Source organism: Bombyx mandarina, chromosome 02 (genome assembly GCF_030267445.1).
Source record: "Bombyx mandarina strain Sakado chromosome 02, ASM3026744v2".
Taxonomy (NCBI): domain Eukaryota; kingdom Metazoa; phylum Arthropoda; class Insecta; order Lepidoptera; family Bombycidae; genus Bombyx; species Bombyx mandarina.
Genome location: NC_143209.1, coordinates 568,004 through 590,267, shown reverse-complemented (window position 1 = coordinate 590,267; position 22,264 = coordinate 568,004). Strand labels below are relative to the sequence as shown.

Genomic DNA, 22,264 nt, shown 5'->3' with positions numbered 1-22,264 from the left:
GAGCCCATAGACATCCACAACGTAAATGCGCCACCCACCTTGAGATATAAGTTCTAAGGTCTCAGTATAGTTACAACGGCTGCCCCGGCCTTTAAACCGAAACGCATTACTGCTTCACGGCAGAAATAGGCAGGGCGGTGGTACCCACCCGCGCGGACTCACAAGAGATCCTACCACCAGTAAGAGAAGAGTCCAGTACGAGGACGGTGACAGGAGAAAAAATCTAACTATAAATGAGGCTCTCAGCGCAAAAGTGGCTCAAATATAAAAGACCAGAAAGAAAACTAGAAAGCGGGAGGTCATCGCATCTTATCCAGCGCAAAACACTGCTGTGTGCCACCAAAATAAGTAGAACAGTTAGCATTTAAATCGCAAACACAACATCGCCCTGCAATATTGTAACAGATGTTTCTGGAAGGTCGACGTGAACCGCTCAATTGTTCCGAAAGTCAACAGACGTACTCTTTGCATTTTAAATCAAACAATAATAGGTTTAGCAGCACACAACCCACTGAAGTTCTCACCGGATGTTCTCAGTGGGTCGCGATTCCGTTCCGGTGATAGACTCAGCGAACCATTGCTCTTGCTAGGCCCAATGTTAGCAAATGATTGAGACCGTGAGCTCACCTGACAGTCCAAGCGTAAGTAGAATAGCTAGCTTGGGATACCACTCATTAGATAGGAAAGAAATGTCAGTGAGAATCCAGGGGTCATGGGGACGCCGGTAGCTACCCAGTTATATCTTAATCCTGGTAGACAAAGAACTCGGGACAACTCTTGTGGATAATCCTTCCAACAACAATTTCTCTATACAAATAAAAACCATTAAATTAAAAGTTTTTATCGCGGATACTCCATTGGCTGTGTCTGAGAAGGTAGCGAACGTTGTGATAAAAGTTGCAATAAACCGTTTAAGTGTATTTAAAAAAAAACACTATGTTGCCAGTGCATTAAAAGACTGGCCTAAACTGTGCAAGTCGTTAGTATAGACTGACATATGACTTACATATAGGGCATTTTTTGTATTGCCGTTGTTGGCACACTAGTATATGGTCTTCCTGATAGGAGTTACCGTCGATCATGGACACCGGCAATGTGAAAGGTACAGTCAAGTCGCTGTCTGCTGCTGAGGACTCTTCTCAAACCTCGTTTGGAAAAGGACGTGTTATGGCACTCGGAAAACACCTTGAAGGGTAGTTCACAGAGCCGGATAAAGAAGGCTAAAAGGATTATTGGATTATTTTACTAGTGGTAGGATCTCTTGTGAGTCCGCGCGGGTAGGTACCATCACCCCGACTATTTTTGCCGGGAAACAGTAATGCGTTTCGGTTTAAGGGTGGGGCAGCCGTTGTAACTATACTGAGACCTTAGAACTTTATCTCAAGGTGGGTGGCGCATTTACGTTGTAGATGTCTATGGGCTCCAGTAACCACTTAACACCAGGTGGGCTGTGAGCTCGTCAACCTATCTAAGCAATAAAAAATAAAAATAAAAACGTTCGTGAACGCAGTGACTACACACGGTATGGATATACTCTGCTCGGGATTACCTACTGGATACAGTATGAAAAGCAAAGATAACCGAAGCCACCCCCGTGTAGACCTAGAAGTTCCAAATGAGAACTGGATAATCAACGGTCCAAACGAACCTCGTCACTATAGGATTTAATGGAAGTAGCTGGTATTTGAGGGATCCACTCCACTCCACTCTAAGGCCATTCATGAAAATATCTAATCGACTTTACAAAACTTGCATAAGGCCCGTCATGACTTACGCGAGTGTGGTGTTCGCTCACGCGGCCCGCACACACATAGACACCCTCCAATCCCTAAAATCCCGCTTTTGCAGGTTAGCCGTCGGGGCTCCGTGGTTCGTGAGGAACGTCGACCTACACGATGACCTGGGCCTCGAATCAATCCGGAAATACATGAAGTCAGCGTCGGAACGGTACTTCGATAAAACGATGCGTCACGATAATCGCTTTATCGTTGCCGCCGCTGACTACTCCCCGAATCCTGATCATGCAGGAGCCAGTCACCGTCGACGCCCTAGACACGTCCTTACGGATCCATCAGATCCAATAACCTTTGCATTAGACGCCTTCAGCTCTAACACTAGGAGTAGGCTTAGGGACCCCGGTAACCGTACTCTTCGAACTCGACAAAGAGATTGACGTGCAACCTAACCCATACATCAGCCCGCTGAGTTTCTCGCCGGATCTTCTCAGCGGGTCGCGATTCCGATCCGATAGTAGATTCATTCGCGAAGCAATTGCTCTTGAGTTGTTAGGTCTCCTTCGGAGGCGCTCGGGCAGTTGTTAGCAAATCCCACACCTCCTGGCTGAACATTTGCTTGCCCACTTGTCCTGGTGAAATTGGAAAGTCCTTCGGGCCAAGAGTAATCTTTAAATAAAAAAAAAACTAATCGAAATCCTTAGAAAACGATAATTAAATGTTTTAAACAATATTTATTATCAACCATTGCAAGGCGCTACGAAGCGAATTGTTTTCCCATAGCAAATAGATTCATTATAAAACGCGGGTCGAACGGTAAACAGTCGACGTCGCCCAAAGCACGTCATTACGGATCCTCCCGATCCATTAACGGTGCTTTTAGGCATCACAAGCACCGGTCACCGTCCTCGTCGAACCCGTCGCTTGCGACGAAGGGCTCGACGAGCGAATTAAGCCCTAGACACAGCCCACTGAGTTTCTCGCCGGATCTTCTCAGTGGGTCGCGTTTCCGATGCGGTGGTAGATTCTGCGAAGCACTGCTCTTGCTAGAGTCAGTGTTAGCAACTCTCCGGTTTGAGCCCCGTGAGCTCACCTACACACGTTAGGGTGAAGCTGAAATAGCCTCTCAAGCCTATCAGCATAAGTAGGGAAAAAAATAAAAAAATAAAACACGAAATAAAAATTAATGATCATAATGTAAAATTAAAAAATATAATAACCTGAGTAATATTGAACAGTATAATCATTGCACGATGCGACTACGCCGGCATTCAAATCCCGAGGGCACGTATCAATCCTTCTAATGTATCTATTACGTACTTAACAAATGCTCACGAGTGACTTCTACGGTGAAGGTGATTGTTTAATAAAAATCAGACCCTGAATCTTGTAATTACTGACGGCAGAGCATACAGATCCGCGCGGGTGGGTAGTGCCAGGATGCCTGCTTCGCAGTACTGCATTTCGGTTTGAAGGACAGCTGCTATACTATCTATATATGTGGGCTCCAGTAAGCAACGAAGACCAGATCAACCGTGAACTAGTTCACAAGTCTAGACTTGGCAATGCATAGGAAAAGTCAATTTAAATATAAATCTATAAACACTTACTAGCTCCAAAAAAACAGAACATCATCACTGATTAAACTTAAAATACATCACAGAAAATTTGTATAAAAAGTAAAAAAAAAAGTACAAGAATGACCGCGATTGACGTGCTTTCGCTTCCGCGTTCGCGATTGAAGTGACCCGCGCAACGTGGTACAAGCAACAGGTGGACGTCGCCTACCTACCTGCCGTCTAGACGGGGGGTGGGGAGCCGGCGGTGCATTGCTTTTATCTTTTGTTCTCACGTATCGCAAGGACGAAAGTTCATGACATTTTAAGATATAACTATAGAATCGACTATAATTTTTTTTAAATACGTCATTTATGCTAGTCCAATTAGCAATATTTTAAAAACTTCAATTTCGGTCTCTTTCGAAATCTTTCAACATAGCTTGCATTATAGATTCAGAAAAGATATCAGTTCCAATTATATTATTATGCTATTGACCTTTTAGTCTTGAGCTTTCGAGGATTTTTGCCCAGAGAGTCGATCGTCAACGCAATGGAAATGTCCTTCTAAAAACAAGGAAGGAGTCCTTACCGAATATACAGCCAGTTTGCATTGACCCCAGTATTATTTGTGTAATTTTCAAAGAAAAAAACAATCATTCGTCGAAGTACTTACACGGAACTTTACAACCTTGATGGCAAAACACGATGAACAGAGTAAGTAGATTGTAGCGAAAGAAAAAAAAACCATGCGTATAGCCTTTTAATTTTCATCACAAAGAAGCTAGCAATCATTACGTTCAAAAATGACTATACATACAGAAGCGCATAAGCTTTGTAAGTTTTACACCAGAAAAAAGAAAGCACTGTTGAATTATGACGTCATTGTTCACGTACATAAATTGTGCTTTTTTTATTGCTTAGATTGGTGGACGAGCTCACAGCCCACCTCGTGTAAAGTAGTTACTGGAGCCCATAGACATCTACAACGTAAATGCGCCACCCACCTTGAGATATAAGTTCTAAGGTTTCAAGTATAGTTACAGCGGCTGCCCCACCCTTCAAACCGAAACGCATTACTGCTTCACGGCAGAAATAGGCAGGGCGGTGGTACCTACCCGCGCGGAATCACAAGAGGTTTTTTAACCTTTGGCGTCCCGGTAATATTATCTATACATTAATAAGTGAAGCAAAAACGTTGTACCCCTTTTTACGAAAATTGCACGAGGAGGAGTATGAAATTTCTCACACTTATCGAGAATTTAGAAGAGGGCAGAATCTTAATTTGTTTTTTAACTATGCATAAAAAATTCATTAAATCAATTAAAAACAAAACATTACACACACTACCATGACTGTATTTGACACACACGCATATTACTCTTTTATTTATTGTTAAAGTCTGTCGTCATATTGAGAATAGATTAATATTATATATCTATAGTGTAGCCTTGGCGAAACCTGTGATTATAGAAGTATAGTATTTGAGAATAGAACCGTAATAATGTTAAAACTTATAATTTCAATTAATAATTATGGTCGAATTTCGACCATAGGGCGACCACTAGTTTTTGTAATTACAAGTGTACTTCACACCTGAACGCGTGACGGCTTTTTTGGGAGGTATACACAAAAAAACCGTGTAGGCGAAATACAAGGAGTGCCAACATACTTTGAGAAAAAAAAAGCCAAGGTCAAACACTGAGTTGAACTAAATCGGTATCATCTATACATAAATATAACAAGGTGGTTATGTTTAGATGATTGTTTGGTGTTTTTGGCTGTAATAGGAAGACACGTCGACGACCTACGTGATATTAAGCTATTCATTCTCAGACACTACAGTTTCAATTTTTTTTGTCTTTGCTGATAGCCTTGAGATTCTATTTCAGCTTCTCTTTGACGTGTAGGTGAGCTCACGGGGCTCAAGCCGGGAGTGTTGCTAACACGAACCCTAGCAAGAGCCGTACTTCGCAGAATCTACCACCGGATCGGAAATGTGACCCACTGAGAAGATCCGGCGAGAAACTCAGTGAACTGCGTCTATGGGTTAATTCGCTCGTCGAGCCCTTCGTCGCAAGCGACAGGTTCGGCGAGGACGATGACCGGTGCTTGAGGTACCTTAAAGCACCGTTAGTGGATCGGGAGGATCCGTAATGACGTATTTAGGGCAAGTTTCAATGCACCGGATGCGACGACCGTTGATTTCGCGAATTAATTCCTGAATACCCCACCAGGGTTCTCGCCTCGGGAGGATTGGAAGCTTGGGAGAGTGCAGGAGAGCTCCTAATATCCGCTGACCATTCAGTACCCTAGGCGTGAGGATCTAGTAAAAGATTCGGCCCCAAGTCCCGAAAAAAAGGACCTTGTTCCTTCCATAATTGGGCTTTTTTACTTGTGGTAGGACATCTTGTGAGACCGCGCGGGTAGGCACCACCGCCCTGCCTATTTCTGCCGTGTAGCAGTAATGCGTTTCGGTTTGAAGGGTAGGCAGCCGTTGTAACTATACTGAGATCTCAGAACTTATATCTCAAAAGGTGGGTGGCGCATTTACGTTGTAATAGTCTATGGGCTCCAGTAACCACTTAACACCAGGTGGGCTGTGTGTTCGTTCATTCATATAAGCAATAAAAAAAAAACAAAAAAAATACAATTAGTCTCATCACACGACGTGAACACACAGGTCGTCTTACTCGTATACCACCGACGCTGCCTTAACGTTAGACGACCAAGTTATGAATATTAAGGTACCAGGATCACATAAGAAGGCGAGAAGTCTATCGAACTCACGTGCCTGAAACCGATCTATATAAAACACTCGAGACACGTTAAGGGTGCATTAAACTTTCGACCAAAGACTCTTAAAGTGCGTTCACACGGGCCAGAGCGAATTAAATTGATATCGATGTGTTTTGGCATACGACCCGACAACGAAAACATTTATTCCGCTAAATTCGATGAATTTGATGTGATATTATTTTGAGGATCTGTGTCTTTTGAATCGTTTACTTCAAGACAAGAACAAGGGCTCAGAACAAGCAAGTAACAGGCTTTGGACTAAAACGCGATAAATAATTTGAAATTTAGTGTAATTGTGGTAGTACATGTTCAAAGTCAGACCACACAATACAACTGAGATTTTTATATCGTGTCTGAACATAAAACATCGCGATTCGCGTTATGTAGCCCAAGGACTCCTGTAACTGCATCGCACAGGTGAGTGGTGAACTCTTTCACTCGAACGTATAATAAAATAATAATTTAAAAAGTCCAACTTATCCTTACATGTGAACCAACCTTGGAAATTGTTGACGCGGAGTACAATGCACTTTCAGATCGGCGCGTCCTTAAAATATTAAAAATACGACGAGAGCACGAGTCTGCCCTTTCAAAACTATCACATCCGTGTTCATGAGTAATCATGAGCACTCATAATAGCCTCACTTAGAAATTTCAAATGAGAATTTCCAAGACGACATTACCAGGATATCATAATCCGCAGTAGATGTCGTGGTATAGTTGGCAGGTGGTTTTATTTTTTATTGCTTCGATTTGTGGAAGAGCTCACAGCCCACCTGGTGTTAAGTGGTTACTGGAGCCCATAGACATCTACAACGTAAATGCGCCACCAACCTTGAGACATAAGTTCTAGGGTCTCAGCGCAGTTACAACGCCCCACCCTTCAAACCGAAACGCATTATTGCTTCACGGCAGAAATAGGTAGGCTGGTGGGACCTACCCGTGCGGACTCATAAGAGGTCCTACCACCAGTAACGCATTATGTGTAGGAGAAAATCCGGATGTTAGCACCCACACCCTTCCACTTACACTCGGAATTGAGACATTAGAATTTGTCTACATTACGATTCCGATCTGGTGGTAGATACAGCGAAGCACTGCTCTTGTTAGGGCAGATGTTACCAAAGTCTTCTAGGATGAACACTGCGAACTCTCTACACTTTCAGTGAAACTATTAGAACCTGTCCCTAGCAGTAGGTAGGAAAATAAACCATTCAGCATTCACAAAAGTTGATAACACAGTTGGTCACTGGTTGGTTGATAGGTGGTTTGGTCAAAAAGATGTCGCCGGAAACTTATTTTGTGGAATGCCGGACAAAGGTTAGACAAAGGCGGATTCTTATATTACACTACATGGTAGAACGATTTGACCAAGCACCTGACATTAAGTGGTTACCGGACCATATATCCTATATCCTTATGAGCTCATGTGTCCCATGCCTTTGTTTTTAGGGGCACGCCATATCGGGACACGATTTTATATTTTCAAATTGACAATCTCAAAATTCAAACTGCATTATTCATGCGACCCGTATAAGGGTGAGGTATCTTTGAATGTTTTAACTAAATATTGCGGTCTCTTATTGTGAGGGTTCACGGGTAAGTACCAACAGCCTGCTTGTTGTCAGAAGTAGTTACAGGTCCTGGTTTTTGACCTTATACCGAGGGATGAGAGGTGTTTTAAGGGACATTTTTGCAATTATACAGGAGAGCCATTTAAAGATTAAAATTTGGAAGAAAAAAACATAATCAAATTACAGCAATTTGAATGGAGTAAACTTAATTGAAGTTCAATTAAAAAAATCGAATTGTTGATACTAATCTATACTAATATTATAAAGCTGAAGAGCTTGTTTGTTTGAACGCGCTAATCTCAGGAACTACTGGTCCGATTTGAAAAATTATTTCAGTGTTAGATAGCGCATTTATCGAGGAAGGCTATAGGCTATATAACATCACGCTAAGACCAATGCAAGCGGAGCACTAATAGAGAATGTTTCAAAATCGGGGTTGTTTTTTCCTTTTGAGAGCTTCCGCTGCGTGCGCTGCGGAAACGGTTAAATTTTCGCTAAAATAATGTTTGACAGAATTATTCCCCTTTAAAAGATCTAAAAAAAGTCCGGGACAGCATATGTCTATATGTTAAGGTTGGCTCACTATAACGTTTTTTATGCTAACAAAAGCAAAAGCAAAGGCAAAAGCTAGTAGTACGAAATAAAATGGATCCATAATAACAAAGAAAATTGTCGCGTATTAAGTGAAATGTCGCTTAAACCAAATAGCCTTTCACCTATGTACGGCCGGTATGCAATATTGATGAAGAAGGGGCAGAAAACATATCGCGAATGAGCACAAAGGTTTCAGGGAGTAGATATCTGATATGATCCAGGACCATATCAGATATATCATGTTCGATGACACCACGCAGAACATACATTAAAGGCACAATCGCTTCATAGACCCAGAGATTCCTTTTTCGGGATGGAAGATTCGCAACTGGTCCAGAAGACTTGCCGCTTGGCTAGAATGGATGGGCGAAAACTAGAGAAGAAGACTAAGAATAGATACTTTTTTTTTCTCTACCTATGCTAATAGCCTTGAGAGGCTATTTCAGCTTCGCCATAACATGTAGGTGAGCTCACGCGGCTCAAGCCGGAGTGTTGCTAACACTGGCTACCACCGGATCGGAAACGCGACCCACTGAGAAGATCCGGCGAGAAACTCATTGGGCTGTGTATGAGGGTTAATTCGATCGTCGAGCCCATCGTCGCAAGTGACGGGTTTGGCGAGAACGGTGACCGGGAGATACTTAGTTTCGATAACTTCAAACGATATTGTTAACTACACTTAACTATATAAACAAACAAAGGGATTTCCGTGACATAGTCAAATCCTATGTTGTTGCATTAGACCAGCGATGGCCGTCGGAACGGACGGAAATGTAATGTCCGCAAATTATTCTTACCTCCGGAATAATTAAAAATAAGACGGAAAAGCACAATCGAAGATCATACGCGACGAATAAAAAAATTAAATTAAAAAAAAAACCATGACAACAGCACGAGGTCAAAGACCTTACAGCAGCACTAGTGACGCGGGCATCTTTATCGAAAAAAGGTTAACGTATCGATAATTATTAATCTTACGGGATATTACCAGTTTCATTATGTACGAAGCCAATCTTGTGCCAACGTTATATACTATAATTACTTGTACCGATTGAGTGATTCACCAACTTTGAAACTGAGCCGCTGTATCTACAAACATGAATTTTATTGCAGTTTATGCTTTTTATGTACACATATAGCAAACGAAATGATATCATCATCTCGTTTTTACCATCGCACCGCCCGCCACCGGAGTAGAGTTCATCCATACTACCTGGAGCCACTGCTGTCATCCACAGTGCGTTTCCAGAGGTATTTTTTGCCACGTACCCTCCAGCTATGGAATGAGTTCCCCTCCACGGTGTTTCCCGAGCGCTATAATATTATGTCCTTCTTCAAACGAGGCTTGTGGAGAGTATTAAGCGGTAGGCGGAGGCTTGGCTCTGCCTCTGGCATTGCTGAAGTCCATGGGCGACGATAACTACTCACCATCAGGTGGGCCTTATGCTCGTCTGCCTACAAGTGCAAAAAAAAAACATCCACCAAGGAGTGATTATTGAAAATCTCACTTCTAACGGGGTAAAACAAATACATGCATATGTACATAATATATGTAGTTTGAAAGCTAAAAAAAACACGTCTAATTTTTTTTATTGCTTAGATGTGTGGACGATCTCACAGCCCAACTGGTGTTAAGTGGTTACTGGAGCCCATAGACACCCACGACGTAAATGCGCCACACACCTTGAGACATCAGTTGATCAGTCAGTAAGGTCTCGGTATAGTTACAATGACGAACCCACCCTTCAAACCGAAACGCATTACTGCTTCGACGAAACGATATAGGCAGGGCGGTGGTACCTACCCGTGCGGACTAACAAGAGGTCCTACCACCAGTAAAGAAATCAATATTAGAAACACATAATCCTACAAACTTGCTTCTGTATATCGATGATTCTTCTTAAGTAATTACGCCTGAAAGGCGAAAGGGTTTTACATTTGTCCTCTACGATTTTCTAACCCTTTCATCCCATTCTGATTGTACTGTTGCTATTGGCACTATAAGGAAGTTTCCTGTACAATTAACGAACAATAGGTGGATCGCGAGTAGCTTCAAGGGATCTATGTTCTTCATACACTTAGCGACAGAGCCAGCGAAGCATGACCCGCTTCAATAGTAACGGTAAAATTGCATACGCCTTTGTCAGGGGATCCTTTGATAATGGTACCTCCAGGTTTTGGTCAAAGGGTATGGACAGGTAATGCGTAGAGAGGAGATGGACTAGGAGATGTATGGAAATGGCAGTGCTAGGTAGAGTAGTGAGTGATGACGGCTGATAGAAGAAAATGGAATAGAAAAATTAGCTGTGCCGACCCCACAAGTGTGATAAGGTGGAGACAAAGAAGAAGACGAAGTAGTTAGAACATAGGCAACGAAGACATCCTCAGACCCCCCGCTATTTCACGATAATTATAAACTCACATGTAAGGGATGTTCATCGACTGACCCGATGGCGAATTACTTGGCGAATTACCCCACTACAAGAGCGATGGTCGTGAATTCAATTCCCACTATCGGCAAAAATTCATGCGGCGAACACTTTTGTTTGTTCAGTGAGCAATATGTATATATTCAAACGTATATATGTTGATCAGTCTCTGGTTCCCCCTGACTATTTTCCGTATGTTTATTTAATGTTATTGACGAAAATCCGCTTATTTTGTGTTAGGACACGCGAAACTGGCCGCCAAGTTGTGGTGCTCATGAGCTTTTTTTTTTTATTGCTTAGATGGATGGACGAGCTCCCAGCCCACCTGATGTCAAGTGGTTACTGGAGCCCATAGACATCTACAACGTAAATGCGCCACCCACCTTGAGATATAAGTTCTAAAGTCTCAAGTATAGTTACAACGGCTACCCCACCCTTCGAACCGAAACGCATTACTGCTTCACGGCGGAAATAGGCGGGGTGGTGGTACCTACCCGTGCGGACTCCCAAGAGTTCCTACCATCAGTGATTACGCAAATTATAATTTTGCGGGTTTGGTTTTTATTACACGATGTTATTCCTTCACCGTGGAAGTCAATCGTGAACATTTGTTGAGTACGTATTTCATTAGAAAAATTGGTACCCGCCTGCGGGATTCGAACACCGGTGCATCGCGTCATACGAATGCACCGGACGTCTTATCCTTTAGGCCACGACTTATTCCAAGACCGCATATTGATATTAACAGAGTTTAATCATGAACTCTCCTGCTCACTTAAACTAATAGCAATAAGCGAAACGTTACCGTTCCGTAGTTTACGACCGGCCCGCTGTTATCGGTCTGTTCGACATGATTAATGACAATGACAGTCACCGGTGGCCACTTATGAGCCGTCGATACTTAATTATGCCCATCCTGTTTATCAATAATTATGTTTGTGCAAACACAATAATGTTTTGCGCTATTTGTCATTCTTAATGAACTATTCGCGAGTGAATCATATCCTATAACACGTATGCGACGCAATGAGAACAATAACAACTGCCTTCAGATGGAAGAACGTTTGGCATCAATTGTTCGCCAGTCATCGCGGCCTAAAAGTTAAGACGCCCGGTGTACGCATATCGAGCGATGCGACTGGGCCAATGTTCGAATCCCGCAGACGGGTAACCAATTTTTGTAATTACAGACATGCCTAACACATGCTAACGAACCTCTTCCGCCGGTAAAGGATGAAATAATTTCGTGCGATAAAAACTAACCTCGCAAAACATAACGTGTTCCGGGACCGTCTAAACATAAGCCGGCAATGGTCCGCTAAGCTGAGTTTCAAAATTTAACAGGCCATCTCTGAAAGCTTAGAGGAAGTTTTATTTACGTTATAACGATATTTCCATCGTCACGGTGCAGAGGGAAGCTTTTTCGAACAGGATCGAACCGTTCAAAAAGTTTGTTAACCTCAACATTTTGAAGTACAGCTGTGAACTTGACGAAAACAAGATATGGATAGTCTTGGCGTTGGGCACTGCTAGCTGAACCCCACACTCAATAACTCGTAAATAAAAAATGGTAATCTGTTTTTTTAACCTAATCTGCCAGTAGCCTAGAGGGGCTAATGTGGCTTCACCTCATTGGATAAGTGAGCTCACAGGGCTCAGGCTCAGAACACTTCTAGCTCTAGCGAGAGCAGTGTTTCGCTGAATTTACCACCGAATCAGAAGCCCGCTGAGAAGATCCAGCGAGAAACTCAGTGGATTTGGTAAACTTTATCACCGGTTCGATCTCTATCCCGAAACTGAAGGAGTATTTCTTCGTTGAAAACAACGAAAGGGAACAGCTTCCAACGAGTGAATGATGATACTCTACAGCTTCTCTTATCTATACTAATATATAAATCGTACAGTGGTTTTTACGGATGCTCCGTTGTAAGTACTGAACCATTCATCCGATCGACTTCAAACTTGGTATCCATGTAGAAAATACATGTACTTAATGAATAGGCTAATATTTATATGAGTGTTGGACTCCCTACACCAGTTGCGGGGGCGTTAATTTAGAAAATCTTTGTAGGGGTGAGAAATAATAATGTTAATTTTAAATGCCCAGCGAAGCGGACGGGTACCGCTAGTACTAGTATTTAGGGTAAGATTATCTTGAAAATGTCGTTGGCACGATACACGCTTTGTACGTATTTCTTCCGTTACATAGCTACAGCTAATTCCTAAAAAAACAATATCGCCAGTTCCACGGCTAGTGAAAGTAAGCTTGATTACGACCCGCGAAGCTGCTAAAACGGAATCATTTCCGTAATGACGTGTTGCCGTCTCTACTATCGATAAAACTTAGGACGTTATGGCTCAGCACTAGTTCGCAAAACTGTCCTAACGATTTTCGGCCGCAAATCACGCATTGCAAAATCGGGACAGAACATCGATTCTAATATCATTGCAGCTCCCATAATTATGTTTGCATGTTCTATGCCATCAAGAAATGCGATAAATGAAAAGTATATACATAAATTTACATTTACATTTTAACGGCCGTCTGGTGTAGTGGTAAGTGACATGGTCACTACACAAGGGGGTCGCGGGTTCGAATCCCGCCAAGGGAAGATATTTGTATGGTAAAAATAAATGTCTTTTCCAGGGTTATGGAGGTAGATTAAATATATGTATGGGTATGATAAAAATCTTACATTTATATCCGTTATCCGGTACCTGTAACACAAGTTCTTTACGAAATTATTACGGGACTAGATAAGGTGGCGTGTTAAAAAAAAAAAAAAAATTGACTTATTGTACCTACATATCTTTTCATAAATCTTTTAGTTGTGCATGCAAGACTGTGCAGGAGTGGGTAACCAGGCTCCCGTACCAGTGAATGCTACTGGAAAACGATATATTCAACAGGCCTTTCATCCTAGTCTGTTCACAAGAACTAGATGCTCGTCACTGGGAAATACTCCCCCGCTAGAAACTACCACAGCATTAGAAGACAGTAGTTCTGATACTTTTGTACCAAAACCACCAGACTGGCAAAGGATCCCTGGAATTAGAAACCAAAAGAGAAAAAGACAAAAACTACAGTCACCCTCACCAGAAAAAATCACAACTAGCAATAGATTTAGCGAATTACCCCTTGATTCCAAAGAACACACGAAGGAGCCAATGGAGAAACGACCTAGTAAGCCACCTCCTATAATATTATATGGAGTAGAAGATGTCAACAAACTCGTGGAATTGTTGGAATCTACAGTAGACAAAGACTGTTTTACATTAAAGATTGTCAATAGAAATCAACTGAGAGTAGTCTGCGTGGACACAGAAATATACAAAAACGTCATCACCTTAGTCCGGAAAAAAGGCCTTATAGGGCATACTTTCAACTTAAAAGACCAACGCTGCTATAGAATAGTCATCAAACACCTGCACCATACAACTCCACACAGTGCAATCAAAGAAGAAATTGAAAAGACGGGAAACAAAGTCCAAGGTGAAATTATAAACTCTAAGTTTGGACCAGACAAAAAACCAACCTCCACTTTCTTTATTAATATCGAACCAGGAGCGAACAACGAAGCAGTGAAAGACATTAAATATATATACCATCAGTCAGTTATAATCGAAGATCCAAAAAAAAGAACCACGTTGCCACAATGTCAAGGTGCCAGCAATATGGTCACTCTAAAAATTATTGCATGAGACCATACCGATGCGTGAAGTGTGGCCAAGGGCATAAAACCGCGGATTGCCCAAAGAAGGACCGCAATACACCAGCAAAATGCGCCCTTTGCCAAGGCGCACATCCGGCTAATTATAAAGGTTGTGAAGTTTACAAAGAAATTCTAAACAGACGTATGGCTAGGAATCGGACCTCCAGAACTAAAACACAAGTGACAATCAGGACTGTCCCAATAGACATTCGACCACAACCTCTCGAAAAAACACAAGAAAAACTTCTCTACTCGGATGTACTTAAAAAGGAAGAAACCCAGCCAACTACTACAATTAGCGTGAATAACAAATTAGAAGAATTACTCATCAAACAATCGGAGAAATTCGAATTAATCCTACAACAGATGAGCACTCTCATGAGTCTCATAGCTACTCTAGTCGAAAGAATATCAAAATGACCGCACTGAGGGTGGGTACCTGGAATATTAATGGTCTTTCTTCGAGCAAGACTGAATTGGAACTGTTGATGAACAATAACCAGCTTGATGTTGTACTTGTCTCTGAAGCTCACTGTACAAGTAAAAGCAAAATTAGCATCAAAGGATGCCACATCTATGTGACTAATCATCCTGATGGAACTGGCCACGCGGGAACAGCCGTTGTGATAAGAAAATCAATTAAACATCAACTGCTGCCAGAATTTAGGACAAACCATATCCAAGCTACCACGGTTGCAGTCGAAACCCGCTGTGGACAATTGAATTTGTCAGCGGTATACTGCCCACCGAGACATACAATTAGCGCAACAAAGTTTACAGATTACTTCGCTACGCTGGAGAGGAAATTTGTGGCTGGTGGAGACTGGAACGCCAAAAATACATATTGGGGCTCAAGGCTAACAACAACTAGAGGCAGACAACTAAAGCTAAGTCTCGAAGAAAACGGCCTCAGCACTGTCTCGTCTGGAGAACCAACTTACTGGCCTACGGATACAAATAAAAAACCAGATTTATTAGACTTCTTCATAGTAAAGGGACTCTCGAGAAATTATCTCAAGGCAGAGACTTGTCTAGACAGTAATTCTGACCACACACCTGTTCTCTTAACTATTAGTACGACGATTATTCATTATGACAAGCCTGATACCCTCTACAACAACCGCACTGATTGGGAAGGCTTCAAAGATTATATTGAAAACAATATCGAATTGAAAGTATCGTTGAAGACACCTGATGAAATAGATGAAGCAACTCAATATATTACTAACCTCATCCAAAAGGCTTGCTGGACTAACACACCCATTCCAAGGAAAAATTCTCAAGTGGTTGGAAATGTACCTCTCGAAGTAAAACACAAAATTTTAGAAAAAAGAAAACTGCGTAGAATATGGCATCAAACTAGAAACAAAAGCGACAAGACTGCACTTAACAGAGCTATTAGAGAACTGAAAACCCTAATAGACGATGTGAATAATGCCACGCTACAAAATAATCTGGAAAACCTAACGGCCACAAAATCAACGGACCATTCACTCTGGAAATTTACAAAGGCACTGGTCAGACCACAACAATACAAATGTCCCATTAAAACTGTTTCTGGATGGGCTAGGACAAGTACAGAGAAAGCGAACATGTTTGGAAAACATCTAGCCAACATCTTCAAGCCGAATGATAGCAATAATGTGGAGTTTGAAAATGCAGTTGAAAGTACACTGCAGCAAGACCTGCAACTCTCCACCCCACCAAGGCCAGTTACGATACAGGAGCTGAAAAGGACCATAATTAAATTACAAAATAAAAAAGCCCCTGGATTCGACCTCATCACCAAAGAAATTGTCACAGAGCTTCCCAAAAAGGCATTGGTCTTCCTGGTGACTCTCTTCAATAGTGTGCTTAGAGTGCAACATTTTCCCAGATTATGGAAAGTATCCATAGTGACAATGGTTCACAAGCCTGGAAAGCCCCCGGAAGAACCCACATCATACAGACCCATAAGCCTGTTGCCTGTGCTGTCCAAGATGTTTGAGAGGATTCTCTTGAGTAGAATATTACCCATACTCAATGAAAACAAAATTGTACCCAGACATCAATTCGGTTTTCGACAACAGCACTCTACCATAGAACAAGTGCATAGGGTCTGTGAAAAAATTCGATCATCCCTTGAAAACAAAGAATACTGCTCTGCCGTGTTTCTGGACATCCAGGCTGCGTTCGATAAGGTGTGGCATAAAGGCCTACTATACAAAATAAAGGCATTCCTACCCCATAGTTATTATCCACTGATGAAATCATACCTGATAGATAGAATTTTCCGGGTGAGAGAAGACGGAGAGCTATCAAATATTCACGATATAATGGCGGGAGTCCCACAGGGTACTGTGCTGGGACCCGTCTTGTACACCATATATACTGCTGACCTTCCTGAAACACAAGGCGTTACCACAGCTACATTTGCGGACGACACAGCACTACTTGCAAGCAGCACGGACCCAGCTGTTGCCTCTGCTACCTTGCAGAACAACCTTGACAAAGTGACTGAATGGCTCCAGAAATGGCGAATAAAGGCTAATACTACAAAATCCGTCCACATAACATTTACGCTTAGGAAAGGAAGCTGCGCATCGGTAAAAATGTGTGATATCACCCTGCCACAATGTGATACAGTCAGATACCTCGGTATGCACCTGGACAAAAGACTGACATGGAAAAAACACATCCAATCAAAACGAGATGAGCTAAACATGCGGTTCAAAAACATTTACTGGCTGATGGCACGTAACTCGAAGCTTTCCACTGACAATAAGCTCCTAATCTACAAAATGATCCTGAAGCCAATATGGACGTATGGATTACAACTGTGGGGAAGTGCATGCGACTCCAGTTTAAATATAATGCAAAGAATGCAGAATGGCATCTTAAGAACCATAGCAAACGTACCATGGTTTGTGACAAACACTGAGATCCATGAAGCCATGAACATGAGAACTGTTAAGGAAGAGATAAGGTTGACAGGGACTAAGTACAGAACTCGGCTGGAAAACCACCCAAATACCCTAGCTAATGCGTTGACAAAAGTCAGTTACATCAAACGACTGAAACGTCATGATATACAGGGAGTTGGTGACAGATGGTGATTGATGAGGAGTCTCCTGGTGAGGAGCCTCTTCGACGCGATGGCACACGCAACGGATCTGCTCATAGTCCAGGACTGATCGCAGATAGGCACATAATAAAAAAAAAAAAAAAAAAAGTTGTGCATGATTTTTGTGTGTCACACAAAATTAACTTTATTTCTTTAACCATATCAGTTATAATAGTTTAAAAGAATATTTCTGAAACTCAATCATTCATGTATGAACGATAAAGCACACTAGTTTGAACGGAAATTGTTAAATCGGTTTACTGGTGGTTGGAGGTCTTGTGAGTCCGCGCGGGTAGATACCACCGCCCTGCCTATTTCTGCCGTGAAGCAGTAATGCGTTTAGGTTTGAAGGGGGGCAGTAATGCGTTTAGGTTTGAAGGGGGCAGTAATGCGTTTAGGTTTGAAGGGGGGTAGTAATGCGTTTAGGTTTGAAGAGGGGGCAGCCGTTGTATTGTACTGAGACCTTAGAACTCTTATCTCAAGATGGGTGGCGGCATTTATGTTGTAGATAGATGTCTATGGGCTCCGGTAACCACTTAACATCAGGTGGGCTGTGAGCCCCTCTAACAAAAGGACTAGTTGATTAATAGTGTTTATAATGTGTGTTGAATTGGGATCGCGGCGAATAAAATAAAACTATTCCACTGTTGCAGTTTAGTTGTTCTCTTCCAAAATCTTCTCTGATATAATATTTATATATAAAAATGAATTGCTGTTCATTAGTCTCGCTAAAACTCGAGAACGGCTGGACCGATTCGGATAATTTTGGTCATGAATTATTTCTGGAATTCCAGAGAAGGTTTAAAAGCTAGATAAATATGAAAATGCTCGGAATTAAATAAAAATAACAATTTTCCGGACGGATTCATTTTGTTTGTTTTAAGTTTATTTTATACAAAAGCTTAGGTCTTTTATTTATTGATTGAGGCACTACGAAGTCTGCCGAGTCAGCTAGTAATTAATAAATAGACATGCTTTAACAAAAACTGACTTCAAAAGAAAATAATATTATATATTCCAAAACAAATTAATATACACTAAAAAAACAATAATCATCGAAATCGATCGGCGTAATATTAAGTCATTGAGTTATTCATCTATTTGTCGCGCACGTACTTAATGCAAATTTAAGACTTATATGGTTTTCTGATGGATACCATTATCAGAACTGGACTAAATTTAAATGGGACCACAAGGGCAGCGTCAGCTTTCTAATAAAAAAAAAGAATCAGCAAAATCAATTCACCCAGTCAAAAGTTATGAGGTAACAAACATAAAAAAAAAAACATACAGTCGAATTGAGAGCCTCCTCCTTTTTTGAAGTCGGTTAAAAATTAACTGACACGTTTTTTTACGCCTTGCTCGTTCAGTCGTCCTCGCCATCTTGGTTTTCTCTGTCATTATCTTTTCCCTTTCTTACCGTATTCTCCTCTCTCACTCACACCTTAACGCTCCGTTCCACACTCTTTTCATGCGTTCCTTTCTTCCTACAAGTATACAGTTGTTCAAAACAATGCCAATGTCAGTTTCTCCCAAATGTTACGAATCATAAAATCAAACCGGCACAATTATAATTTGCGTAATTACTGGTGGTAGGAGCTCTTGTGAGTCCGCGCGGGTAGGTACCACCACCCTGCCTATTTCTGCCGTGAAGCAGTAATGCGTTTCGGTTTGAAGGGTGGGGCAGCCGTTATAACTACACATATACTGAGATCTTAGAACTTATATCTCAAGGTGGGTGGCGCATTTACGTTGCGGATGAGCTTCAGTAGCCACTTAACACCCACATAATGAATAAAAAAAACTTCGATAGATGAGGTTTCATTAATTCTCTCCCATCTGTTTCAGTTCTACTGGCCGTAAGACGCGCTTTGGGAGCTGATGCATCTATCCAACCTATTTCTGCCGCGAGGTAGTGACGCCGCAGTTTCCAGTGCGCTACAGCAGCTACAACTTACAAACAACAATAAATAAATAGCTGTTACATTTCCCGGTGCCCTTTGTTAATATTCAAGTTTATTAATCAGTCAAAAACGTATGTATGCTACATTCGAATCTCATTATTAATTAGTTACAATTGTAATTGTCAATTAACTTTTAATTGCACGAAAATGCGAGCCCCGCAACAATGTAAACTTTATAGAACAATAACGTTACGAGGCGCGACCGAATAAGGACGGGGCGCATGTTGTCCGTCGAACAAGACATGTGACGCGCGCCGACGCTAATACGCTTTGCACTTGACCCGGCTGTTGGGAGCTTGATGGACCATCCTTTTCTAACGCTCAGTTTAAATAGAGATAGAGAACTACACCAGATGCGATACAGCACTGCGCTCAGACTTTGTGGACACAATACTACCAGTTTCGTAACCAGACCATTGGAATCTCCATCCAACCCCACCCGAGAAGATAAAGATGAGATCGAAACTATTCCGGTTCCGCAAATCCAGTTTCTTCTTTCTTTCTCTTCAACGTGATAAGACGCGAGCGACCGGGAGTCTACAGTCGATGACGTCACCGACGACACGGATTACACTTGTTCAACACATTAAAGAATTGGAGCAACTATACTATTCTTCGATTGAAGGTTAGGAAGGCAATGAAACGAACAAATTAGATCCATCTAAATTAATACATTAGTGAAGAGCTTATAATTGACTTAGTGAAAGTGGGGGTGGGCATTCATATGTACCACCGCCCTGCCTATTTCTGCCGTGACGCAGTAATGCTTTTCAGTTTGAAGGGCGGGGCAGCCATTTTACTTTAAAACTTAGATTTATAGGAACCTTGTCACAAAGTGGACGGCGACATTTGCGTTGTTGATGCCTAGGGGGCTTCGGTAATCATTTAACAATAACTGGACCGTGAGCTCATTCAACCATCTAAGCCAGCCTTTGCCAAAGTGAGCGATAACGCCCCCTTGTGGGAGCTGCAGGCCTAAAGAGGGGCGGTAAGAGACCCAGAAAAAAAGGGGACGTTATGTAGAGGCTTGGGAGGCGATTTGTAATTTTATCTAGGAGGACTCGTAGACACGTACTGAGCTCTCGCCATAGTGGTTTTTAAGTAGGTGAAAAAATAGGGGCGCTAAAAAATAATTTATTCTCAAAGTGGACAGTAGACAAAATAAGTTTGGGAACCCCTGATCTAAGCAATAAAACAAAATCATAACAAATCGATAGCTCTATTCGATTTACTTTACTACAGTTTACCAAGTGACTCATTGGCAGACTATGGTGGTACCTACCGGTGCTCACAATTACCCCTACCAATGGTAACGCAATAAAAGATTGCTTTGCGACAGACTAGCTTCACGGTTGCTCCAAAGTGGACCGGAAACGCTCCATAGAGGTCCTTCGCGACCGAGGCATCCACAAACTAACGATGCCACTCGTAATACGTCACCAGGCGATGCTATCGTATACACCAGCATCTTCTTTTTCCCTACCTATGCTGATAGCCTATTTTAGCTTCGCCCTAACATGTAGGTGAGATCACGGGGCTCAAACCGGAGTGTTGCTAACACTGGCCATAGCTGACAAGAGCTGGGCTTCGCAGAATCTACCACCGGATCGGAATCGCGACCCACTGAGAAAATCCGGCGAGAAACTCAGTGGGCAATTGCCAGTATCACTGCTATAGATCCCGAGCAAGACTACTGTTTTTAATTCACAAGTACTCTAAGAGCTTGGTTTACTCCTTAAATCCCTGATACTCTTAAATATCAGATGTAGGGTATGTTACTGCACGGGTGAGTGCCGTCATGTCTATTCCTGATATCGTTGTTTGAAGAGTTTGGAGCCATTTTATCAAGGCAGTTGACAGTACGGTCTTTTGCGTCAATATAGACAGCGAAGCTCACTTAAACTATCTATGGGTAACAGTAATAGCAACAGTGAAATCTCTAAGCCTCAACTGTCAATTTTAAATCACCATCTTTACGGAAAATTATGATTGTTTAAAAATATTAGCTTATCGTAAATTTTGACACTATTCTGGTGTGTTGTAAACACGATTGTATTCTTAATTTTGCTTCCGTATTCATTTCATATGTACCTTAATTACATTAGCATTGTTAACATTACATATTCGTAAAAACATGTAACAATAAAAAAGGAATACTAAATGTGTAATTAATAATTATCAAAAACAAATGAAACAAAAATAAGAAATAATCGAACTTTTATTTAATCGACAACGTCATGGCGCAGCCCTATAGACCTGTCCATTCCTGTATTCGGATGCCGTTATTCATTGGAAAACGAAAAAAGGAACTTGGCCGCACATTGAAAGTTCCTTTGCCTTTGTCGATGCAAAAAAAACTAATCAACAGCTGATTTTTCATTTTTTAACTAATTATGATGACACTCCGACCACTTTCTCTTCGACAAAAATATGGCTGTGTTTAAAAGTTTATAATGTTACAAGTAACGTTAATATTTCACGCAGGCTGTTGTGATAATTATTGTGACGGAAATACGAACTTTGATTGTAACACAAATGCGCAATACACACGTATAACTAAACATATGTTAGATGACCAACTTTACTCACCTTTACGAACGGCATACAACTCGTCAAACTCCTAAATAAAACACCTGGGCTATAATATAACACTTCGGTAATAGTTTCTTTTTCTCTTAAAATACATTATTATACTTTTTGACAGCAGTACGGACGCGGAAACGCTGTCCAAATTATATTTCAGCGTTTTTTTGGGGTCGCGCGGACGAGCTTACACAGCCCGATCAGTCAAATTACTAA

General features: G+C 41.6%; 1 protein-coding gene across 2 annotated transcripts in view; it reads right to left on the bottom strand.

Moving 5' to 3' along the window:
• atos (atos homolog atossa) overlaps positions 1-22,196 on the bottom strand; it is a 51,557-nt gene extending 29,361 nt beyond the window's left edge. The window contains exon 1 of one of the 2 annotated variants that reach the window (XM_028186994.2): positions 22,055-22,196. In XM_028186994.2, coding sequence (XP_028042795.2) covers positions 22,055-22,069 — 15 coding nt within the window. In that variant the 5' untranslated portion in view covers positions 22,070-22,196. Of the gene's footprint in view, positions 1-3,343; positions 3,458-22,054 lie in introns of those variants that run through there. The other variant, XM_089732790.1, reaches the window with a different exon arrangement.
• Positions 22,197-22,264: the final 68 nt, after the last annotated feature.